At 38.8% G+C, this 26994-nt stretch overlaps 1 protein-coding gene across 1 annotated transcript in view; it reads left to right on the forward strand.

The window, feature by feature from the left end:
* Window positions 1-26994, forward strand: part of MARCH11 (membrane associated ring-CH-type finger 11) — a gene marked incomplete at its 5' end in the record, with an annotated part of 89280 nt that overhangs the window by 57156 nt on the left and 5130 nt on the right. The window contains one exon of the mRNA XM_006769449.2: window positions 9839-10031. Within this exon, the coding sequence (XP_006769512.2) occupies window positions 9839-10031 (193 nt within the window). The remainder of the gene's footprint in view (window positions 1-9838; window positions 10032-26994) is intronic.

The following is a 26994-nucleotide window of genomic DNA, read 5'->3' on the forward strand; positions in this document are numbered from 1 at the left end:
CGAGTATTTATCTCCTCTGCCCTCCCAGCCAGTGAGCAAGATAATTACTCTCAAGTCAAGCTAAGTGCCTCCCAGTCACAGTGGCACAATGCTGACATACACAGCATACAAATAATTCTCACTCTGGCATAAAAGGGACAACTTTCTTGGAAGAAAAGCAGATATTGTAAATTTCTCAAAGTCTTTCTGAAACATTTTTTAAAGTAATTTTTACTTCTTTAGAAAAAATGCATACATGGCAAACCATCTGTAATAAAAGGCCCATTCTATAAAATTTTACCTGGTCCTACTCATATCTGCAATCATAATCATATTTACAGACAAATGTATCTATACTAATAAAAGAGTAATATGCTAATTAGACTGGGAGACCTTCCAGGAGACCTTCCAGATGTTCTTCTGGACAAAGCCATGGTGGTGGGGCCAAGGTAGAAGCGGTTAGAGGTCAAGAGGGGAGGGCACTTGTGGATGATCAGGCTGGTGGGGGTGGTGGGACCATTGGGGGTAATCAGACCAGCAGGAGGGCCAGTTGGGGGCAAGCAGTGGGGGTCAGTTGGAGCTGATTAGGACAGCAGGGGGGCAGTTTGGAGTGAGCAGGCCAGCAGGGTGATGGTTGGGGATGAGCAGGCCAGTGGGGAAGGAAAGTAGGGGCAAGCAGGCCAGCAGGAGGGGCAGGCTGGGGGAGGGCATTTGGGGGCAAGCAGGCCAGCAGGAAGAGTGGTTAGAGGCAATCAGGCAGGCAGGCAGGCAGGTGAGTGGTTAGGAGCCAGCAGTCCTGGATTGTGAGAGGGATGTCCAACTGCTGATTTAGGCCCGATCCCTGTAAACTGGCAGGACATTTTTTGAGGGGTCCCAAATTGGAGAGGGTGCAAGCCAGGCTGAGGAACACACCCTCCCCCATGCACGAATTTCGTGCACCGGGCCACTAGTCTTTTATAAGAAACCTTCACATCTTCTACCCCTTTGGTCTACCACTTCTTGTGAATCTGGAAACAGCCAGATAGTCTTCAGGACTCAGTCTCCTATCTCCACAGACTTGGCATCTGGGTAATAAAGGAAAGGGTTTTCTGGACAGACATTTCTTAGAAAGGCTCATCTCAGGTGTGCAATTAGTGTCTTGATCCCTGGCCATTCACAGATGCCTCTCCCGTTTAGCATCTCTCCTACTGAATGTCTCTGGGCTCTGCTAGTCTTGCCTCTCGCTTAGTAACTAAACCTTCATTTTGGATTAATTTCCTCCCCTTCTGGAATTGAATTTTCAAGCTGGCCAGGCTTGTTGGATCACATTGGCCTACCCCTGGGTTCTTAGTCCCTTTGCTACTGCATGTAGCCTCAGGCCCATTTCACCTTTGTTTGGATTCAAACGGGATTTTATTCTTCGGGCTCTGAAGTCAAAGGGTAGCCTTGCCTATTCATGTGTCCACCCCAGTTGAGCCCAGTTGTTGTGGGGAAAGCTGGGAGGAATCTCGGTACTGGAGTGTAGTCTTCTTGGAGCTCATCTCCCCTCAGGGACTTCTTTCTGGGAAAAGACAAATTCTCTCCTTTAATCCTAGGGCTCAGGCCAACAGTCCTGGACACTAACCCCCAGGAACATACAAGGTGACCCTCACCTCGAGGTGCAAACCACATTGAGCACATCTCCATAGTCATGAAACATGGGTCATCAACCCTCTTGGGATTTCCGGATTTCTGGAAGAAAAAATTTCATTGATGTTCTGAGTTCTGTACAATAATGTGAACCCTTCATGGGAAGCTACCCACCCACCCCTCTGCATTTCTGTTGGTCACATGATCTAGTTCCAAGTATTTTAATTAAATAAAGCAATGATTTGTGGCTAAGACACTGTCCCTCGAAGAATACCCAATAGCCAAGGGAACACTTGTGAAGATTGTTTCCCACAAGAAAGTGATTCAGAGGGTTTTTTCTTGTGGAAATGGCAACCAACAATTTGGAGATTTGTTTTTCTTTTTAAATCACTGTTGAGTTACAATTTAATTGATAATGTCAACCGATTGATGATTATTCTACAGGAATAGTTTTTTTTTCCAATAATGTAAACAATGATAAGAAACTTTTGTTTTTCTGATACTATTTTTCTTCTATTTTAAGTGTGGAAGTTAAATTTGGGGAGAGTGAGTATCTGAACAGTAGTGAGTCTTCTAATTCTTAAGTGCTAATTTGGGTCTTCTTTAATTTCTTTTCGCAATGATTTGTAGGTGAACTTTTAAAAGTTGTAATCCTGTGTAGTTTCTGATTTATGTTGTTGTTTTTAATGTAGTATTGTTTTTGTAATTTTACTTTAAATCTTTTTGCTACTGGTATTCAATATCATTGATCATTATTTATTGACCTCATATTTTCAGACTTTGCTAAATTAATTCCCTAATTTTTTATTAGGTTTTCTTGTCAATTTCATAAGAATTTGTACATCGATTATTATGTCATCCACACATAGAGACACTTTTATACCTCTTCCTTTACAATCTTTATACTTATTATTATTATTTTTGCTTTATTCCATTGATCAAGACATCCAGTTCAATAATTAATCGAAGGAATAAGGGTAGATATCTTTGTGTAATTCCTGATCTTGGGTAGGTATGGGAGCATTTTTTTTTTCACCATAAGTATTATTTTAGTTTTAAGTGTTTTGCAGACTTTTTTTTTTCAGGTTAAGGAGTTTTCTTTCTGCTCATAGTTGTTGTTTTTTATATCATAAATAGGTGTTTGTTATATAATTTTACCACATCTATTGAGAGAATATATTTTTTTAGTTCATTGATAAAATCAGTTACATTGGCTTATACTTGAATGTTATATCCGCCTTGCATTTCTAGGATAAACTTCACTCACTATATATTGCTAGATTTGCTTCACTAATGTTTTGTGGAAGATTTTTTTTAAAAATCTATGCTTATAAAGAATATTGGTCTGGATTTTTTATTTCCTCATAATGTTTTTGTCAGGTTTTGGTATCAGGTGTATGCTGGCCTCAAAATATGAGTTGGGAAATATTCTGCCCTTTATTGTCTGAAAGAGTACATGTAAGATTAATATTATATTTTCTAAATGTCTGATAAAATTCTTCAGTGAAACCTTCTTGTTCTGGAGGTGTTTGTTCATTTGTTTGTGGAAGGCTTTTGATGAAAAATTCCATTTATCTTATATAGGGTTATTCATATATTCTATTTCTTCTTGAGTCAATTTTTATAAGTTATGCTTTTCAAAGAATGTGTCTATTTCATCAGTGTTATTGTTTTAATTGGCATTAAGTTGTTTATAAAATTTCCCTCTTTTTATCTGTAGGATCAGTGATTGTATCTTTCATTTCTTGGTTAGTCTTGCTAGAGTCTTATCAATTTTATTAATGTTTTAAATAAGCAGTTTTATGCTTTTCTAATTATTTTCTGCAGGTTGTTTAGATTTCACCTTTCTCAGAGGCAAGGCAAATTTCCTATGTCTGACATTTAACTCAGCTCTGGTAAGTTTATGAAGATGTCTTTCAGTCAGAGAGGACACAGCCCACACCATGAAATCACTTTTAACATGCAGCCTAGAAATACAATTCTACAAAGAATAGGCGTATAATTAATTGAATGCCGTATCCACATGTCAAATTGATTACACATTGAGATTTTTTTCTGCCAGCATTTCAAGTCTCAACTTTAGTGGTTCAATTTAAAAGCCATCTAAAGATGATTGAAAATAGGTTTTAGCTAAACTCATTTTACTGAGGAAGACACCTCTTATGAGCAGGTGTTCTCTCCTGTGACACTGGTGAGTAATCCCACCTGTCACCTGCATACAATAAATCATCCTACTACAAATCTATTAGCTTATGATTCATATCTAGCCTTCTTGTTAAAACAAAAAGGATACAGTACTTTAGCCCAAATGATTTAGTACACACTGAATGAATCTACTTTCTCGGAGTTCAACCTTGTTCTCTCTGAGCATTTGTTATTTTTAGAGAGAAAATTGAGTTCTAAATTGATAAGGTATATTACCTTTTTCAAACAATGGAGTGACATGTACAGCTTCTAAATAGCATCCTGGAGGCCTCATTGAGTTATGCCTTCCTTTCGTTCTTATCTTACTGGTTGAAATACATTTGTACACGTGCGAAACTGTTGGTCTTACCTTGGCTTAGGCTTCCATCATTTTTTTAAAGAAAATTCTTAGCTTTCTTTTCTATCCTTTTTTTTCTCTGAGGGTAGTAATAAACCTGTGTTGATTAGTAAGATTTCATTGGTAAGGGCAATGATTTTTGTCATTGCTTCACAGTCGTTAGTAATTATTGGATACTTATCTAATTTCTCACAGAGTGCCACATAACACAGGCCCTCACACAAAATGGTACTCAATTCTAGGCCATGAGTATTTGAATCTTTTTATAATTAGTGGACCTTACTTGGTGCATCTACGGACAGTTGTATGTCAATTATTAAATAATTTCCAACATGAGTTTATTTAATTCCTTTTAAACATCATTAAAATTAAAAAGAAAGAATTCTTTGAAATTTCCGTCTTTATGTTAATACTCATTTAACAAACTGCAACTTTCAGATTCAAGAAATTTGAGGATGCCATTTAGAAAACTATAGGTCAGACTTAGTTGGCACTCTGCTTAGCTGCTTTTTTCATATTTGACTTTTTTCTGTCACTACCTTTTAGATAGGTATAATTAGGTCCAGACACAGAGAAAGGCATTTTAGAAAGAACTTGGGCTTTGGAGACGGGTCTGGGTTTAAATTCTCACTTCTCCACTCACTGGTGGTTTGGCCAGAGCTGTACCTGATCCTGTGAGTAGTGATACAATGGGCGTGGAGAGGATGGTAGCCTAGCAGTCAGAGAGATGGTGGAAACTAGTCAGGAGACCGTGTATTTAAAGCATTTACTCGGTGGTCTCCCCTTTCCCTTCTGGAGTTCTTATGACTAGACTAATAATAAAATTGAAAAAGGCCAGATTATCAGGAGAAAAAAACAATTTAATATGTGCCCCCAGGAAATCAAAAATGATACTCTCAGATTGACCAGCCAGCAGCTTTTATACTTTTTAGGCCAAGAAACAATAACTTTGTGAAGAAGTGATAGAACAAAGACACCTAGGTTCGTATGCTCATTGGTGAGGAACCTAAACACAGTTTGGGCTTGGGTAGAAAGGGGTAACAGGGTTGTTTATGTGAGCTTCTCGGCCCTGGATTCCTTAACTCAGTGGTGAGGTGTCTCTCTCAGGACCCTCCCCCCTCCCGCCCCTACCCTGCTGGAGCCTGGAGGGCCCCTTTCACAGGGGAGATTTATATCCTGCATTCAAGGCAGGGAGGATCTGTATGCCCTTCTTGCACTGGTTGCTTGTCAAGTAACTTTAATTCAAAGGAATCAATATGCCATTTGGGGATATTTGGGGCAGCCCGCCCTGAGACCCAGCAGTGTGCTCAGCTCTTGGTGGACATAAAGGGAGAGGGGACTGCTCTTCTCCTGTTATGAAACCTGCAGTCCACGGACAACAAGGAGCTAAACACCTATCTGGGACCCAAGTGAGAAAAAAAATCAGAACTAAAGTATAAACATTGGATTGCAGGGTCCAGAGAGAGGGATTCTGCTTAAAAGAGGAGCAGCACAAGATGGGTAGCTTCAGATGCATTAAAACCTGTTGCGGATGGATGCAAGATCTCATCTGGTGCAAAGGGAAGAAGGACATTGCATGCTGAAGATGGAGCATGCTCAAAGGCAGAGAGGGGCCAAAGTTAAAAGCACATAGCACTTGGGAGAATCCAAAGAAGTCAGAGTGTACCTCTCTTCCTCTCTCCTCCCACCCTTTTTCCTTCTAACTTCCGTCCCCGCTCCTTCCCTCTCTCCCTCATAATATTTCTCCATATTTTCTTTCATCCTTCCTGCAACAGTTATGTGCCAGGCACTGGGAATGTGTGCTGAACCATGACCACTGAGCCCTCCTTGAGGGAGCTGAGAGTCCGCCCAGCAGGGGCAGATCTTTCATTAGTAACGCAGACTTGGGAGTTACACAGAGGATCCGGGAATGATTCACAGCTAGAAGTCCAGCTGCAAAGCTATTTCAGTAGATCCAGAGAGGATAGACTCCAAGCTTTTAATCAGGAAAATTGCCTTGGCACTTGCAAAGACAGAGTGTGTGCAATTAATTATTATCAGAGCTCGGTGGAATTACTACACAGTGTGGTGTATGGGTTTAGAGCATGACCCTAGGAGCCAGACTACCAGGGTTTGTATCTCATTCCCCATTTCTCACTAGGTTAAAGATTAACCTTGGGCAAATTGTGTACCCCTCTGCCTCAGATTACTTATTTTCAAAATGGGGATTATAATGGTACCTCCCTAATAGAGTTGTCATGGGGGTTAAGTTAGCTCATACATGTAACCTCTTAGAAAAGTGTCTGGCATATATTAGCTCTACTTAAATATTAAATGACTTCCAGTTCACTAAATAAGGATGAACTTCCAAAAGAGGAGCCAATGGCCCCTACTTTGCTAGAAACAACAGGTCCCATCATTTGTGTAAAATTGAACAGCTCTTCAGGAATGTAAAAGTGTCAACACACATCCAAATGTGATGGAAGGAAAATAATAGAAATTATTTAGAGCCAATTTGGTTATTGTTCTTTTGTTTCCCTTTTCAAAATTAGGAAGAAATTTAAGTGGAAAAAGCATATGTGCATACACACATCTCAAGTTTTAGAGGAGGAAAGTGTGCTCAGCAGATGGCAAATTTTGTTTAAGATTCAGAAACGTCTTACAAACTGAAATCCAGGCCTTGGATACTGTCAGGGTAAAGAGAGGAGGCTCGAGAGACTCATCTTCTGCTTTTATTGTCCAAGCTAATGATCCATTAGCGCAGTCCCTTAGGCTGAGCCTGTAGATCAGTGATGGTGAACCTTTTGAGCTCGGCGTGTCAGCATTTTGAAAAACCCTAACTTAACTCGGATGCCGTGTCACATATAGAAATTTTTTGATATTTGCAACCATAGTAAAACAAAGACTTATATTTTTGATATTTATTTTATATATTTAAATGCCATTTAACAAAGAAAAATCAACCAAAAAAATGAGTTCGTGTGTCACTTCTGACATGCGTGTCATAGGTTCGCCATCACTGCTCTAGATAATGTCCAGGGCCAAGATATAGGTGGGTGTTTCCTAGTGGTGGGAAGCACTATTATTTTTCCTGGGGAAAGAAAGTGAACAAATTCCACATAATTGCAAAAATAAGAAAGATCCCTATTTGGTAGGCAAAGAAATTACCAAGATACTTTCAGTGTTCAAAGGGAAATGCCTATGTTCACAATTGTTTTAATAATTTTGGTTTCAGTAATGGCTTGTTCGTATTAGCTATTCAGTGAAATGGTATTAATTTTATCAGTTTATGAAGAACATGAATGCACTTTCACTCAGATTTGCATTGCTAGCAAAGAGATATAAAACGAAAAATTTCAGTGAGCTCATTATAGACACGAGCAGTTTATCTTCCTTTAAAAATAAGCTTCAAAAATCTCAACTTCTTAGAGCCACAAGGAGAAATTATGTTTATGACAATAGTAAACAATTAAGCTTCCCAATGTACTGTCATTGAGATCTTTTTTTTTCTTTGCTTCTTGCCATAAATTTGGCTCCAAACTGCCAGGTAGTTGAATTTTAAACCATTTTAAATTTGGTATCACCAAACAAGTATGACGCATCAGCATCTTTTTCCTAGTAAGTCTGTCCCTTTAATCATCCACCTTTTCTGTTAAGGAACAGCAAAGCCTCAGGTGTTAGAAGCCTGCCACCTGAAGTTCCCCCCAACCCCCCAGAGTCTTGCTGACTCTGAGACCAAGCCATCACAATTCCCTGTGTCCCAGGAGACAGCTTAGACGCATCAATCAAACCATCCCCACCTAGTGTCTAGTAGGGCCTCCCGCCACCATTCATTACTGAATTGGCATGCAAGCAGTCTTGGATCAATTAATTAGTAAGCCTAATTGAAGCTAAATATAATTAACTATACAACATTGAGCTAAGTTTAACTCCACTAAAATTATGTAATGAATCTGTAACATAAAGGATTACTGGCAAACACCTTTGCCTCATGGATTTAAACGTATGCTTTGTTTTCATCTATCTGATGTGCTTAATTGGTAGAGGGTGGCCTAATACATACAGACAGGGGAGTGCCCATCTAGGATGGGTGCAAGTTAGAAGTAGTTTTCTATATTGCTCACCATGTGGATTGTACTCAATGCAAATTTTAGTGAGCGTCAAAACTAAACAGAAACAGCAGATATTGACATTTCACACTTGTTTGGTGAAACCAAATTCAAAATGGTTTAAAATTCAAATGCCCAGCAGTTTGAAATTAATGTGTTTAAAATTATGTCAGGAAGTGAGTGAAAAGCTGACTTCAAATACATGCTTGAAATACAACATTGGTTGATTGGTAACGATAAAATAATGTTGATCCAGGTTAATTATTATTCATCCAGAATTGTGAACAGTAAGAACCACTTTTCAATAAATGAATCTTTGTCTTAAGATGATTAGAAATCTCTTTCTTATAGAATTTCCACCAAACTTTGTCAGTTGGTTCTGTTTTTTAAAGGACAAAACTAAATGACTTCAGGAAATGAAATATTTCTAATGCATTTTGATATTTAATCTTTCATACATGTAGAATTTAAGAGTACCCATGAATATGCATGGTCAAATGCATACTTAAGTATTATATGTAAATTTTTTATGGTGGAAGAGACAGCAAGACAGTGGGAGGGAGAGAGGGAAGTTGTGGGTAGTGATAGACTTGCCCTTTGGGGATGCACATATTCAGACTTCAGGTAAGTAAAGAGTTTAAGAAAATACCAGGTTCACCCAGTTGCTTAAGCGCCTTTGGCTTTAAAGGTATTTAAACTGTTCGGGAATTCTTCTGACGTGCCATACACTGCTACAGCCAGAGCTCTTTTCGATTCTACAGGTTGTGTTTCACTGTTTGCTGGCAAACCATGATAACTTTAGTTTTGTTTCTGTCTCAATTACACAAAAGTGAGAACATGACTATTTAATTACCTCAAGTCGATAACACCCTTGAAAATTTTTGATCATTTGTGCTGTAAATTCTCTCAAATTACCTTTCCCATTGAGTAGTGTAAGCGTTATACAGCTTGTGAGTTTCAAAGATGCTCCATTTGTGTACAAATTCTAAATCTTGACAAAAATGGCCTCATGGATTAACCTATAATTAAAAGTCAATAATATCTAAGTATATGAAATTTAAGAATAACAGATAACATAGCATTTTATAGTTCCCTTATAATTATTCTAGTATTTTACCTTAAACAGCTTTTTCAGCTTTTGCTGCTATATTGCTTAATTATTTGTTTTTTAACATTTCCTCACAAAACAAGAAATTCCTTTTTTTGCAGTAGCCAAAATGATCAGTGTAAAACAGACTTCCAAACCGAGGTGTCCTCCCCGTGTTCCTTCAGAGTTTTTAATTCTCTGCATGCATGAAAGATGGTAATGTAATTCCCAGGTACTAAATATTCCTCAGCCATTCGCTCTCAGTGCTGTTATCTGGACTAAAATGAGATTAAACTTACAGAATGGCGAATTACTGGAAATAACGAAGTTAAGGCAGCTCATTAATATTTATCTCCTTCTCTATTTTGTACAGCCTGGATGAAATGGAAAAATTAATTTGGGGGCCGATCAGATTGAAAAGGGTCTAACATTATAAAGAGAAACATGGGGCTGAAACTGTTTTGGGTTTTTTTTTTCTTCTTTTCAAATTATACACAGCACCTTTTTTCTTACATGCCTCTGTTTTTCTTTTAGTGGCAAAGCATTTCTATAACACTGGTTGAGAAAGTTCAGATGATTGCTGTAATCCTAGGATCCCTGTTCTTAATAGCGAGTGTCACCTGGCTCCTCTGGTCCGCCTTCAGCCCCTATGCAGTGTGGCAGAGGAAGGACATCCTTTTTCAAATCTGCTATGGAATGTATGGTTTTATGGATCTAGTGTGCATAGGTAAGACCAAGATGTTACACGCTAACAAACTGTCAGTAATCCATTTCTTGCAGCTGTTACATTTGCGCCAGTCGGATGTGATATAGAATGTTGTGGTTCGCAGGATCTTGGTTCTCCAGTGAACTAATGACTCTCTGGGGCGTCACAACCTGGCCACCTTTCTCTAAAAGCATAGCATCGACATTCCTAAGTAGTTTAAAAATGTGAACAGGAAAATGCCCATTTTAAGTGACATATTTTGCAATGTAAAGGAAGGAGGAGTCAAATTTTTTAGGATGGGTAATAGAAGGACAGTCATTTATTTCTCGGGAGTAAGAGCAAATCAGTCGCCCTTCACAAAGCTGGGGTAGCACTGATGGCTGCTAGTGGTGATGGTGTGCATTTGGGGAGAGGACCCACACCTGGAGGTCTCACATCATGGCATGGCGACTCAGATTCCCCCAGGGGCAGGGACTCAGGTTCCCCGAAGGCAGGGACTTAGGGGCAGTTTTCTTTGCTGTCCTGCGCCTCTTTGTTTCATTTATTAAACTTAGTGGCTTAAAAGAGAAAAAGGATCAAACATTTTAGCTTAAACAGATTCTACACTTGACTGATCTGTTGCTTCCCTGAGAAATGAGAGCAGACTCATACATACAGTGTTTATGTGGTATATGAGGGGCCCCAGGCACCTTGATGGCTACCAGTCAACAATGTGGGGCAGGAATGGGGAGGAGCAACACCGTATCAAGGAGACTTTCCCTGCTCTGATGTGGTTTACAGTTTAGTGGGATGTGGAAAGAGCTGAGGTGGGCAGCTATGGTTTTTAAAATAGTGGTTCTCAAAGTGTGGTCGGAGGAGCACCAGCAGTAGCAGTATCTGCATACTCTCAGGCCCCACCCTAGACCTGCCGAAGCAGAAACTTCAGGCCCATCTGTGTCTTAGGAGCCTCCCACGCCTTCTCATAGGCACTGCTTTCAGGGAATGGATGCTCAGCTGGGATCAGGTCACGAGGCCTCTAATACTGGCCTCTGCTTGGACACATCAACTTTGTCCATATCCTTGTTTTCTCACCTACAAAAATGGGGATAATCATCCCTAGCTCACAGGCCTAAATAAGGGAAATAATGACTAATAAATACTGTTATTCATTGCAAGTTGTAAATTAAGGGCATTTGAGTAAATCACAAACATTGAAATAATTTAAATAACTTACACGAAGGCCTCTACTCACCAGAGCCTTAATTTAGCTGCAGTTTTATATTCTAAGTCATTTTTTTTCTAAAAAAAACTATAAATTTTAAAATATGATCAACCTGAATTCCCTCTCCTTATCTTATTTTTCTCCTTTGTCACTAGTACAAAGCTAATAAGAAACAAAATGATCAAATTTCAGTCCAGAAAGGAAAAAAAGAAGGCAGGGAAATGTCATGAATAATACGTAAACTGAACAGATGTTGCCTGAATAATTGAGCTAATCATGTATAAGAACAGTTTGCATTAAGTGTGATAATGCCTATGCATGCTTTTAGAAATGCTAAATCTCTATACAAATGTAATCTCTAGGGTAGTGCTCTAAATACAGAGAATTACAAAATTATTCTACAACTCCCTCAACAAATTCAGAGATAGTGTTTCTTCTGTGTTTCCGCATAAATGTTGTAAAATGTGGTGTGCCATTAATATTCAAAGGAGAGGTATAAAACAAAGGAACCACTAGGCTCCCAATCTAACCTGGAGGGGAAAAAGAATTCCAGTTGATTTTCTTGATATTAACTAAAAAGGGCCATGTGCTTCCTGGTCAGGAAATTATTTTCTTAAATTCCACAGCTTGCATTTGGTATACTATTCCTCAAATTTTGATTGCTAATGCCAGACTTTTAATAAAAAATGTTAGAATTCTGCTTTAAAAACCACATACATATGAACTAATTGATCTTTCAGTAATATATGACATATTTGGGATTCTGTTTTGAAATATGGGTGTTTCCCATTTTATAAAGTCAAATTTCTTAGGAACAAAAACCAATGGACAGTTTCCTGGAGGCACCTCTGGAGAGTGAATTTTTATATAAATTTTAAATATTGACAATACTGTTGTATTTTGTTTCAGCAATATAAGTGCCATTAGTCAATTATTTATTTGTGTATTTTAAAAAAATATTAAAGAACTCAGATTAAATAACATTCTTGATTTTACTTGGAAATATTATTTAGTCTGTTGGCCCAGAGAAAATCTTATTTTTTCCCCCCAAGAAATTAGGAAACTACTATAGTAAAGAAAACAAAAACAGGGAGGCTAACAATAGCCAAATAGATCATAGCTAACATTTCAAATTAATTCAGATGTCTTCTAATTAAGTGTAGAGAGTGACAAAGTAGATTATATTGATTATACCTCAAATACTCCTGACAGCAAGACTTGGAGTCAGAGTTGAGTGAAAAGCAGGTTTACAGCTCTGAGCCCAATTTGCTCAGCTCAGTTTAATAAGTATAGACTGAGAGCTTTCTATGTGCCAGACATCATGCTAGAAGCTGAGAATAATTAAGAGTCAGTAACTTTCCTGCCAACAAGGAGCTTCTAGCCCACAGGCAGGACAGACAGACGTGTAAGTAGGTAACCAGAACGCAGTGAGTTGTGCACAGTAGGCAGGTATGCACAGGAGATGGTGGTTGGACAAAGCTGGGAGAGATTAACGCTGGGGTGTTGTGTGTAGGGAGTGGATGGATTTAGGCAGATTTCATGGGGAAGTGAGAGCCAAGTAGGCTGACGAATAAGTAGATACTTGGCAAATGGGGAGATGGCCCCATGTCACTGTTGGAGGATGTAAGACTGCCTTGCCATTCAGAGGGCTTTAAAGTGGTTGAAAACATTCCTACATTCCTATTCATCCAAGCTTTTCAGATTTGTTTATACCTAAATGAGAGGAGCAGGTTGGCAGCTTCATAAATGTTCTTTTTCAATAATAATTCTGAAAATCTACAGATAATTCCACAATAAAAAAATTGTTATAATCCAGCCAGTGTATGTCATGTTTAGGAAGAGAGTCTTATTGGATTATTAAATAGAAATGTAAATATTTGTAGAAAATTTATTTACGTGGGAAATTTATTTACTTATTTCCAGACACAGTGAATTTGTTGTTGCTTTCATTCATTATTAATAAGTTTCCTGCTTTCCTGAGACCCAGTTTCTATTTGCTGTTAAAGTTTTGAATTCTCCCAAGGGTCTGGGTACTATTAGAGTTGAAATACCTAAACCAGGATTGTCTGATGGATGGAACATTTTGCAGTGATGAAAACATTGTATATCTGTACTGTCCAGTACCATAGACACGGGCTACATTTGGTCATTAAGCACTTGAAATGTGGTTAGTGAGAATGAGAAATTGAATATTAAACTTAATGTTATTTAAATTTAATTTAAATAGCCAAATGTGGTAGTGGTTACCATATTGGACAGATGTCTAGGTAATGGAATGGTATATGCATAAAAATTTGATTAAGAAGCTGCACCATGTCCATATAAATAGGTTGTGTTTCCTACAGTGAAAATGAGTTCAAGAGTATTAAGAGAAGGAAGGGGACTAACAGTGAGATGGTGGTGGTGAAGAGGTAGATGGAGAGCTATAAGAGGGAGACATGTCTTACGGAAATGGAGGTATAAAGAGAGAACACTTTATATTATATTTAGGGAGCTCTTTTAAATATTTAAATAGATGGCATTCAGACTATCATTGTGCACCCGGAAAACTAATCTAAAGGATTGAAACCTCCCAAATGTGGTAGCCCAGGGCTAGTAATTTAGGGAGAAGCAATAAGCAAAACAGACTCCCTCCTAAGAAGATTTGCACAGCAGACAAAGGAAGGTTAGCAAACTCAGAAATGAAGAGCAAATGCTTAGCAGATGGCACTGGGTACATACAGCACCTGGTTCTTTACTCCACACTTCGCACATGGAGGAAATTGAAGGCTCTCACTTCCATTGGTCCTGCTATTCAAAGCAAGTTTGGGCCACAGAGGAATGTGCTTCTCAATGACTCAAAGATTGAGGAACTAAGGGATGGCCATAAGGACAGGGAGTCATTTGATTCACTTGCATCTGAAGAGGGAGGGCAGTAACTAAGTCACTTAGTGTCTGGTAGCGTAGAGGTCAGTTCAGTTTCTTGTAGAAGCAACGAGCTAAAACTGAAACCCTATTATGTTAGTGGGATTCCTGAAATAGATATAACAGTGCTATACCTAATCATTAACACCACAGTGTGGTGCCAAGTCCGTGTCTGGAAAAATCTTCCCTGAGATTCTAAGGGAAGGAACGAATTAATTATGATTATAAAATTTAAAAACTTGGATTACTTTTGTTCTTTTAAAATTTTTCTTAATTGTCCACGTAAATATATACAGATTCAAATTAAGAGACACCTTTGTATTTATAATTCTGAAATATATAAAGTTTAAGATGGACCCTTTTACTCACACTGCTCTGTTACATCACTCGATTTGAAGAAACATCCCCACTCAAACATCTTGATGCATATCCTCCAGCTCTTTTTCATTAGGTTAACATGCATATTTTTCACATCAGCAGGATCAAAACTATTCATATGGTTAAACAAATAGTCGTGTTCATTCAACAATATGATCTCGAGCTCTTTTCTCAATAGAATGGATGTTTAGGATTTTCTTGAACTTTCTTCTTCTGTTGATGGATATTTTTGCCTTTATGAACAATGCTGCAAAGGACATCCTCTTATGTATTTCTGTTGGCCAGACTTCAAGGAGTGGAAAGTCTGGTTTGAGTAATATGCACATGTTAACATTTTGCACCCTAAAAAGGCTTTACCAGTTTACATCTCCCCATCCCCAATATACGGGAGTCCCGGGTTTCCCATACCTTGACAAGTCTGCATGTCACTTTCTGACATTGCCATTGGTAGTTGCAACTATATTTAACACCATTAGAGTGGTTTTCTTAATTCATTCTGTGACTATTTCAGTCTCTGGGGCAGTTTTATCTAAGAAAATAACAGTGGTCACTGGGCCGTGTGAATATGCAGGTCATCCTGCCTGGTGTCTTCCGATGCCAGGGTCGTAATGTGCAGGGACACAGACCGATGATCTGTGGTGGTAACATGCCACTTATTCTTTCTGAAAAATGAAATCCAGCAGGGGTGATCGAAGTCAGAGATCACCACCTCTCACAAACCCTGCCTTCCCCCGGGCCCTTAGGAGCTCCTGGCCAGTTTCTTCTATTATACTGTTAACACTGAGGGGATTTCATGCTTCAATCTGTCCCTTTTTTTGTTCGTGTAGAAAGCGATTCCTGAAATTGCTTTAAGAAAAATTGCTTCTCTCTGTCACTTGGCTCTATGGCTAAAGTACTGGTTCTGTTATTGCTTGTTTTCTGTATGTTTCTATTTCTCAAATTAAAGCACAAGCATGCAGAATGGAGGACACACACTCGCACACACATACTTTTCCCATCAGGAACCACAACTATTTCTCAGGGCTCTCTTAAAGTACTGAAATAAAGTATATTATGATTGTTTATGCTGTCTTGCATTGGAAAGCTGTAGAGATTAGGGAATTTAAAAAAATAGCCCGAGATGTACCAGAGTGAGGATCTGATTAAAATATCTTCTCCTTGCTGTACCAATCACTGTCAATACTGAAAAAAAATGCTCCTCTGCAGAAATTCCATACTCTCTGAAATAAAGTTTTATTTTACTGTATTTTAAATCGAAATACATTTTTAAAAATCCATGTAAATTTTATCACTATTATTGTAGCCCTGTTGAAAATCTGTTCTTCAGAGTTGGTAATATATCTAGCCAAAGCAACTTGGAAACTTGTACACACAGGAAAACTATTTAGAGTTCCCAGTCGGTAACTTTTATTCACATTTCATTATAGAACTTCAGGACAATAAATAAACACAACATATTCCTATGGTTTTAGACTGATGATATCAGACACATGTTTACATTTTTAAAAGCCAAGTGAATGTTTCTCTCTTGCCTTTGATATTGCTCCACTTCGCTCATTTTTTTTTTCTCCAGGCAAAGCAGCTAAAAGGAACACCTTATTTAACATTTTATGGACATGAAATTTAAAATGTACATTTTCTAATTCTTTGATAGTGTATGAGGAAAGATGAAGAAGTGTGACAAATAATTTTAGAATAATCAAAGTCTCTGTTACCACAAATGAGTTCTTGCCATTGAGGGTGACCAGTTGTCTGCCTGTCTAATGCCAGGTCGTTTCCTCCTGAAATGGTGCTTTCAGGTCATCTTCCTTCCTGTGGCTCACTTTCAACAAGCACAAATCAATTAGCTTAAGTAAAGCATAATTAAGAAAGTAAATCAACTAAAGAAAAAAAATACTAGTGCGTTCCAAGCAAAATATGACTTCTAGACTCACTCCTGTTTAAAATTTTCCAGGGTCTCTGGTACTTCTCATTCAGCATGATTCAGAACCTGACAATATTTTCTAAAGTATTTTAGATGAAAACACATTTACTGAAAGAGTTAGAAAGAGATTAGCATTGGAATGGAAATGCCGTAATTTAGAGCAGAAGAAAAGTGAGTTGGCTGGAGAGCACAGGAGAGCATCCAGTTCCTGCATAGCCACCATACAGAGTCGGCAACCACATAGATGAATGCGCTTCGAAGGGCAATGGTGGGCCAGGTCTGCAAAATGTCCACTCCTGGGTCATTATAGAGACAGAGCATTTTTTAAGTTCCCAAATACTTATAGATAAATGTAAAATGATATCTATAAAATTATTAAGTATTCCAAGTGAAAATGTAAGATTACTAGGAGAACATACATGTTGGCGGCATTTTTTAGGGCCCGCTCCAGTGCTGTCCTGCACAGAGGTGTTTGTGGATGTCCTCACCTTCCCTAAGGAGAGCCAGGACCACAGAATCCAGTGTGACTGGACACGGGCCATCTCCACATTGAAAATACTTTCCCTGTGGGGAGTAGAGACAATAGCTGTCAGCTGCCTACACCCCACACCTGCCCCACCCCATTCAAAATTGCCAGCCAGTTTGATGCTAAGGCTTCCAATCTGTGTTCAGTTGATATTTTAAAAGCACAAAATATTGGAAGCCCAGATCCAACCTTTCATCATACTCCACCCCCTCCTACCCCCATAACCACCACCATCACCACCAAGTCTGGGATCTGAGCACTGAGCTCACTCAGGAAAGCAGCTTTGCATGTCAACAGGTCAGCATTCAGCCACAGAGGGCGATGTGGAAAGCTGCCTAAGTGGAGGTTGGCACTTTGCATTACAGTGCAGGAAAATGCACTGCAGAAGGTGTTGCCCTTGTCTCATTCTGAGTTCAGGGGAAGCACTAATGAGGGTAAGTCTGCATGCATCATAGGGGTGTGAAAAACACACAAACTCAAACAGTGTTCGGCAAAATAACTAGGGAAGTTGATTCACCCAGTATTTCCTCATTGAATCTTCATATCATAATTTTCCTTTTAACACAAGAAAACTACCAGCCACCTTTGCTCTAGGAAATGATTCCATTTCCTGATCTATAATTTGATCAGGGACCTACATTCATGCAGTGCTACAGTTTGGCTACTTAGGAGACCTTTGCACAGCTGCCAGTTAGTGCAGGGTGGACACAAACCTTCCACTCTGGCCCAGAGCCCCTCTGGGCTTCCCTTCAAAGTTCGTCCCAGGCTGAGGACTGGGTTGTGAGGTTGGCCATGCTGAAAGGAAGGGGCCTGTCACCCCGCAGCCATGACTGTTCCCAGAGTTGCATGTTCTGCTAGCTTCTTTGGAACGACTTCTTAGAATTCTTTTATAAGCACAGGTCATTATTTCTCAATTTCAGAATATCTTAGCGAGCTTTTTGTCCCAGGAAATGCCGCAACTTCATTTATACAAAAATTCTGATGCAAGTCAAGCAGATGTCTATTCTTCAACACCAGCCCCAGCCTTGGGTCCTTTAGGTTTCTAATTTCTGAGCACATCCTGGTCAGGCCCTTTGGAAGGAGAGGCAGAGTGGCTGCTTGTAATTCAAAATTCTTAGAGAGGAAACAAATGTGTATTCTTTATATGTTTTGAGATGTAGGCTATTATTATCTCTTTGCTCTGGAGGTACAAATTATAGGCTTTTGTATGTCTTAGTCATATTGATGTTTACCAATTTTTCTAAAGATTATTATCATGTTGGTTATGGTGATATTGCTGCTTTTAAAACCCCAGGAAACAAATAGAAGGGAATTTGTTTGGTTACTTGCCCTTCATGGTCTCTTAAAGCTAATGAACATTTTAGGCCTCCTCTGAAGAGAAAACCCAACCCAATACCTTTCTTTCATTTGACCTTGTAAAGTTCAAGTTCTTTTGGAGAAATATCAGCATAATCAGCAGCATAGCTGATGAAATATGTTGTTATTGTTGCCTTCCATTTCCTCTAGGACACGGTGTGACTCTTTGAGCCATCTCTCTCAATTTGGGCAGTCTAGCCAAAGAGGTGTCAGTCATCTACTGGCCATTTATTGTGTCCAAAGCCTGGAGTGCAGGATAGAGATATAAATAGCAGAGGGATGTTCTTGTACAGCCCATGAGCTAAGAATGGGTTTTACATATTGAAATGGTTGACAAATATCAAAAGAAGAATTTTGTTTTATTTTATGACATATGGAAACTATATCAAATATAAAATTTAGTGCTCATAAATAAAGTTTCATTGGAAGACAGACATATCCATTCATGTGTTGTCAATGAGTAGTCTGAGGGGAGCCTCGTGAGCTTTGGGGGAGGAAGCTGAGCTAAGAGACGTCGTTGGGCATAATTGAGTGCCCGCCTGAGGTGAGAGCAGGGGTGGTCCCAATCTACAGGGCTATGTAGCTCTGCTTTTTTACCCAATGGGATGAAGAATAAGTGAAGAGCGTGAAATGGTGAGATTGGGCTACGATGGGGTTTTGCATGCAGTTGCTAGAAGACAGCAGCAGGATCAGCCTTGCTTTTCACCTCCAGTGGTGGGGGTGTGATTACAGGATGGGCGTGCTTTCTCAGCTGCTGGGAAGGAGCCGCAGCCAGAAAGAGGCTGGGAGAGCGGGGAGAGACTACACAGTCCAGGGGCCCAGACTCTTCAGGAAGTGGGGCAGGATACATTGAAATTAAGAAAGTGAGTGAGTGAGAGGCATCGGAGGTGGTGGTTGTCAACAATGGGTGGTAGTTTCAGAGCTTGCACTTGGAATGGGTTCTAGAAGGGAAAACTCCAGGCTGGAGTGAGGGAGGAACAGCAGAGGGAAGGGTTAGGCACACCAGGTTGTGGCTATCATCTACCGGGACCTGAAGTGTGTGGGTCTAGGAAGCCAAGGACATCCAAGAATCTGGGACACACCCTCCGTGATCATGGAGAGCAGCTGAGAGGTCAGGAGACAACAGCTCTAGTGGCCTCACTCTGTGTGCAGGTGTGCACATATATGTGCGTGTGCAACTTGACTCTGTCTGTGACTCCACTATCTTCCAGAGAGTGGTTATGAGAATTTTAAACATTCTGTTGCTAGATCACAGAATAAAATATTAGGGAAACCAGAGGTCTGAGCATTTTTATATTCAGGTTAAAATTTTATCAGTATTTGCAATTATACAAACCTGACTGTTGTGAATGAAATGGAAGAGTTAGAAATGTTACTTATGCTTAGATAGTAGCTTCTGTTTGGAATTTTTACACACAGCCTATATGATGTAAGAGAAATGAAAAGCAAGGCCACAAGAAATGAAACAGCCTATTACAGGTCACAAAGATAAGCAGGTTTTAATTAGATATTTCAGTTTATATTTCTAAAGATATTATTCTCACCCTGAAAAAATAAAACAGCCAATACATGCCTAGTTTTACCCTGAAGATTAATAACTGTGCTCTGTGAGTTTGCAGTAGATTGTTTGTCCATTGTAGGAAAAATTCTTTGTGTTTATTTCTACTTCCCATGAGGAAAGTCTATTAATAGTATCCTTCTAAGAACTGGCTTTGGTCTATATACTAGCGTGTGGGCCATAAATAGAGATATAGAAAGTATATTACTGATCCAAAAAGCTTTAATTAACACACAAGATGGATTTTGATCAGTTTTTTAACCACATACTGTTCCATTGGGCATGGAGACAGATTTATTATTATAATTGCGAGGGTCACTGTAATCCTCCCATCTCCTATCCAAATGCTGTAATGTACCCCAGAGGATAAAGGCCAGAGGAGAACTTAACAGCCCCACGTCTGGTTTTTTTGAAAAGGGATTTTGATTCACACTGCTTCATAGTCGGTAAAATATCCCTTGGGCTGGAGAGGGACAGTGAGGACTGGCTTTGCCCAAGGTTGGCTCCTGCGATTTGAGTTATTGAGGAGTGAGCACATTGGACCAGGCCTCAAGGTTCTGACTTTCATTCTGGGCTTGGACGCTAACTAACCATGGACCCTTTGTCAAACCATATGGTTTCTCTGGTCCTTAGAGACTTCGTGCCCCACAATGAAGGGGTCGAATGAAGCCAGAGCCCACATTTTCTAATTTTAAAACTCAGTAACTGTGTTTGTCCACTTCTGATTCCTCTGATATATAATGTTACCTCTTTGCTGCAGGTGTTTCATCTGTTCATGAATTGAAAGACAGAATTGAAGTTGCATTCAACTGAAATTAAACTGATTATCTAATCCACGCTCCTAGTTTTATGAGAACTCTAGGATATCTTTTTTTATCTATTTTTATAGTATTGAGCTCATTCCTTTATTTCTGTTTTTGAAATAATTATATCTGTAGGTGTAGGTTTTTCTTGACCCCAAGCAAGTTTGGGTAGAAACTCCGGTGATATAACATTTCTCTCCAGTGAATTCTTTTAATATTTTTTTAAAAAATAACATCATGTATTTTATAACATATGACAAAGTTTGCAGCTTTTGAGGGATATTTTGTAAATATACCAATGGTATGTTAGTGCTCCAGGGCTAGTAATCAAAAGATCAGGAGTCTCCTATCTACTAAGGAATAAATAAATCATTAAAATAATTAAGTGATAGATTGGCTTCTTAGAAAAGCAATGGTCAGATGAATGGACAGCATCTTTTTTATTCTCCCTGTTTGCCTGGAATCCATACCTGTTTTATAGACTTTAGGCCTAGCTGCAATCACTTTGTAACTCTTTGGCTTGATTATTGGTTGATGCAGGCAAACACTTAATGACCAGGCCAATAAAACTATGGGAGTGGCTGCTATAATTTATTAGGACTGAAAAAAAATCCTTGTAGAGAATTTTATAGCTCTTCTACCCCTGTTAGACTCTCTCTCTCTCTCCTCTGTATCTGTCTGTCTGTATACAAACACACACATACACACACACATGCACCACCATCATCATCACCTTCTCCCCATGACCCACAGTCCACTGTCATAAAATATGGGCCTTTTCCACCTCTAGTCTTGGAGTGTACATCTGTTTGTCCTGAGATCAAGATGTTACTCTAATGCGTCATAGAATAATACTTGTGATCTCTCTTTGTTTTCATGGCAGTCACAACTAAATTAAGTTAATTTTTGTTATCCTTTAAATTCCAATCATGGCTAGTCTCTTCATTTCCTCTCATTGAGTAAATATTTATTGAATTCCTACTGTGTACCAGACACTGAAGTAGGACTAGGGTTCCTGTCCGCAGGAAGCACACAGCTGATGAGGCTCACAGGCATATTAGCAAATCGTTCCAGTGTGGGTAACAGGTAAAACAGTGCAGGCGTTTCTTGTGTGGAGAGGTAGCAGGCAGGAGGGAGTAATTCATTTTGCGTGGGTCAGAAAAAAATGATGAGAGCGTCTGGATCTCGAAGCATGTTTAATACTTCATCATGTAAATGTTGGAGAGAGCTTCTTTCAGGGGATTCTCTGATTGATGTTTTTTAAATTTCAGATTTGCTAAGAAGACAGAATTAGCATAATTTAATGCAAAAGGATAGAGGAGTCTAGGTGACTCCCAGGTTTCAGCTGACTTGACTTGGGGGTTGGTCATTCACTGAAATAAGATGGCAGGTCAAGGAGAAATTCCAACCTATGTCAGGCCCTTTCACTGCCAGTTAGTAAAATATTGCACTTCTTATTGGAATTTGGCTTTGCCATCTTGTTCTACTCCCAGTCAGTGATGTCATCAGCATTAAAGATGCAGCACAAATGTGCTGTTTGCATCAAGCTGCTGACGGCAGATTTCATTGGGCAGAGAGAGGATAGAGAGTGGCAGTGTCATAGGACAGTGGCCATCAATTTTCCTTTGTGTGCTCTCAAGAAACAGTCATTTAAGGTCTTCACTATTCAATCGTCATTTCTTCCTGTGCCCTGTGATCTATTTTGGATGTGGGGTGGGTTAGATCATCAATATTTGGGAATGTTCCAGCCTCTAATGCCAAATATTTTCATGTCATGGGATGTTTCTGAATAATGTGTTTTCCTTATAATGTTTTGTTGTTGTTTTTTTGCTCAGATTTTAGTACTAGTGGTTTGAGTGTTGAGCCTCTAAGCTTTAAGCTCTCATGAACAGTCTGCCATTTTCAACTTGGTTCTTTGAATGTATATCTAAAATTTACATTCAACAATAGAAAAATCAACCCCTATTTTATAGATGGGAGTGCATTGTATGTGGGATTTTCTTTACATTATTTGTTCAGATATGGGTTCACAACAATTTCTATATGCAATCAGGACATTGTAGTTCCCAGAGACTTGGCTTTTAAGTTATCAGTTTACTATAGCCTTGTTTTATTTGGTGAGCTTAGTGACTTCTGTGATGACTTATGTGTTACTTTCAGTCTTTATCTCTCTAAGTTTTATATTTTTTTCCATTGGTGTCTTTTGTTTTGTTTTTTTTTTCATTTAAGCTTCATCCATAGTTTACTCCAACAAAAACATTCAATATACATAGAACAATGACTTACATTTTTTTTTCAATGTTCATATTAACAAGATTCAACAATGGAGGAGTGACTTGAAAAATGATCACCTCTATACTCACATCTATGTTTCCAGGACAGTTGGGAATTTAAATTTGGCGTCAGTTGGGAAAATTTGCCAGGAGGGTTAATGCATTTTATTACATTCCAGCAGAGATGATCCCAGCAAAGTGTATCTTGAACCAAAGTCTCATTCAGTTGACCCTCTTTGGTCTAAACATGCTGTAGTCTTCCGAGTAAGGATGTAAATTAAGATGTCAAAAGTGGGACTACTTTATGCGATTGACTCTAAACTACTGTTCTTAAACGGGATCAAATGGGACCCAAAGTCACCATTCTTTGGGTGCACCCTGACTTCTCAGAATGACACAGGGTAATATTTGTAGAGTTTAGTTATGTGCAAATTTCAGAGAGAGGGGGAGAAGGAGAGAGGAATAACTTTGACAAGGGAGAATAGTAAAATTTAATCTAGAAATCTTGGACATTGTCACAATCAAAGGCCTTTTCTGGCCAAATATCTCCTGGGGGTTGTGAGCTCCTTAGTTTTCCCAAGAGCCCTTTTGATTGAACAGCACCCAGGGCTTTAACCTGTGTTTGTTTCTTTGTGGTTTAATCAGGGCCTTGTACTTCCTGGGAAGGCTCAAGGGGAGTGCAGCTCACCAGATGAAGGTCTCACCACTTACAGTGTTGCCTTCAAATAAGGTTCCCATCCCTTTCCCTCCCGTGAGAGGGAGGGAAGAAAGGGGCTGTTTCACTGGCATTCCTAGAGATATAAGTGGCAGTGACGCACAAGGATGTTAAAAATGGCAACTAATTGCATAACTTTGCCCAAGCCACAGTCTCCAGGACTTAATTTACTCATATTTTAAATGAGGGTGATGTAGTTTATCTACAAGGTCTGTCTTAGCCTTTTTGAGCTCCTAAAATAAAATACCACAGATTGGGTGGCTTAAGTAACAAACATTTATTGCTTAGAGTTCTGGAGCCTGGGAAGTCCAGGGGCAAGGTGCTGGCAGATTCAGCATCTGGTTAGGGCTCTCATCTTGACTTGCAGATAACTATCTTCTCTATATCCTTACATGGCCATTCCGTGTATGCACAACAGAGAGCAGAGAGCGAAAGTGAGAGCGAGAGCAAGAGAGAGAGAGAACTCATGTTTCTCCCACTTTTTTAAAAAATATATATTTTTATTGATTTCAGAGAGGAAGGGAAAAGAAGAGAGAGATAGAAACATCAATGATAAGAGGGAATCATTGACTGGCTGCCTCCTGCACGTTGGACCCAGGTATGTGTCCTTCACTGGAATCGAACCTGGGACCCTTCAGTCCGGAGACCGACACTCTATCCACTGAGCCAAACCAGCCAGGGCTCTCCCACTTTTTATATGGACATTAATTCCATCACAAGGTCCCCACTCTTATGACTTAAGAAAACCCTCATTACCTTCCAATGATCCCACCTCTAAATACAATTGCATCACAGATTAGGGCTTCAACATGAATTTTAGGGAGATACCTACTTTCAGTTGATAGCAAGGTCTCTTTTAGTTGGTTATCATTGCATGACTAGGGGAGACTGCTTTAAATTGGACATTTAACATGAGTAGGACTATAGTACTCAATGTTTGCTTATAGACAGATTTGAGCTTTACTTTCACCTCTGATTCTTATATCTTCATGATGTTGGACAAGTTAAATCTCCGTACGTCTCAATTTCCTCAACTGTGAAATTGTTCAATCACAGTATCTATTTGTAAAGTTTCCATCAAGATATAAAATCATGCATGTAAAGCATATAGCACAGTGCTTGACTATCAAAATATATCCTTGATAAAAATTTGGCCTTTAAATTATGAAAATAACCAAGCTTATTTGGACAAAAGCTGAGGCTGGTAACATAAGAAATAAAAGTTTGACCAGTGCTTTGGTCGTTAATATCAAAATATTTATTTGATTAAAAATATTGGACATTATAACACACCATTTGTCTGTGTTAAAATAAACAGATATAAAAAAAATATATAGAGAGAGAGAGAGAGAGAGAGAGAGAGAGAGTGTGTATTCAAGTGCATGCACAGAGAGTGTACCTGATAGTCTGCCCCACCATTTCTTTGGGTAATTAGCTTATTTTCTACAATATATAAGAATTTCAACTAACACACCACTTTGAAATCTGGGATATCTTTTATCTATATAAACAGTTGCTTTTATTCTAGTGAAACCAGAAACTATTTAATCCTGCTTTGTTTTAAAAGATAATTCCCTAACAAAAATGTTCTTTGCACATTAATAACTGGGTGCTCCAATTAAATGTTACTGGCAAGAAAATGATAAAACCAACCACACACACAGAGCTCAACTCTTAAAACCCCAAATTCCCATAAATCATAGCTTGTTGATATCCATGCCATTAATAATGTAGCAAGTATCCTAAAATATTTAATACTTACATTTTATAGAAATTATTGATTTTCCCTTCAGGTTTAGTGACTCAGATGGAAAAGTAAATTTAAGCCTGTTCTCATATGACCTAAAATGTCAAGGTGATAAATCCTTTTTAAGGCTTAACTTGTATTACTCGGAGAGTGACAGCCACTGGAGGAAGTGAGTTCCCCATTATGAAACCAGAGGAGACCGCTCAGTAAGAAAGGATGGCAATATGGATTTTAGCAGCTGGGTTTTCCAACATACAAACTGGAGTTGAATGAATGCTTACTCCTGGATTTCAGTGATCACAGTCATCATTTCTTCTCATAACCACTAGTACAGAAGGTGTTTGCTCCAACTCCAGAATATATAAAGAAGAAAAAATTACATTACAGTGGACAACCTTGGGGGTGCGATGGGGTTCCTCATATTTCAGTAAAGTTTAATCTTCTAAAAGGCAAGAAGTAATTCTGACTGCTCATGGAGAATAAAACACAATCTAAGCATTATTCTTAATTGAAATGCAATTAAGCAGCAGCACATGAAGCTGGAAATTTAAGAGGGCTGTGTCTTCATGAAAACTTCAAGTAGTTCTCTCTCTTTAAATTTGGTTCAAAATGTTCTATGAAGACCTGTGGGATTTATTTCTGAATACTGGGTAGATTTATGTATTCAGAAAAGGGCTACCAGGAGTGTATGCCAAGAAAGTGACTTTAAGCTCTAGCAAAAGATCTGATTTCTGGCCTTTCAGAGGAAATCAATAAAAAAAAGAATAAGGTTTTGTAAAATGAGTGGTTTCCCTGGTAAAGCTGCCCCCCATTCGGCACTTATGTACAATGAACCTGCTGCAAGCTATAATGGTTTTGTGATTAGTGTGAATGAATGTTCCTCACCACATAGATTCACCATTGATTTTAAATTAATAATCATATCTTGTATTTACACAGTTACCATCTCTGAAAAAATCTGAGTGCTAGTTGATGAATTCTAATTTATCTTCATACTATTCTGCTGAATGTGTAGATTAGGTATTACAATTGCATTTTAAGGAGGAAAATCTGAACCATAAAAGTTAAATCACTGGCCACAGAGCTTTCAGAAAGCTAATAATAGAATCATCCATTAAAACCTGGTAGAGGTGGCTTCTAATTCTGGCTGTTTCCCAAAATCATCCAATCAGTTGGGTCGACTTCGATTATTCCTTAGGAAAAAGAAGTTGATCATAACAATGATTTGGAATTGCTGTGATTAATGGACATTTAATTTTCTACAGATTATTTTGGTGTACAGTCACTGGGTTGAAGACATTTTTATTTATTGGACCATATGCATTTTTAGTGGTCTATGACAAATATCTTTGGAATGCGGTTATGTTATATGTGTCTGAAATTGATCTGGTAAGGGAGTGATGTAAAACTTAAATTCTAGCCCTGACCAGTTTGGCTCAGTGGATAGAGCGTTGGCCTGCAGACTGAAGGGTCCCAGTTTCGATTCCGGTCAAGGGCATGTACCTTGGTTGCGGGCACATCCCCGGTAGGGGGTGTGCAGGAGGCATCTGATCAATGTTTCTCTCTCATCGATGTTTCTGGCTCTCTATCCCTCTCCCT

The sequence above is a fragment of the Myotis davidii genome, unplaced genomic scaffold (genome assembly GCF_000327345.1).
Source record: "Myotis davidii unplaced genomic scaffold, ASM32734v1 scaffold143, whole genome shotgun sequence".
Lineage (NCBI taxonomy): Eukaryota > Metazoa > Chordata > Mammalia > Chiroptera > Vespertilionidae > Myotis > Myotis davidii.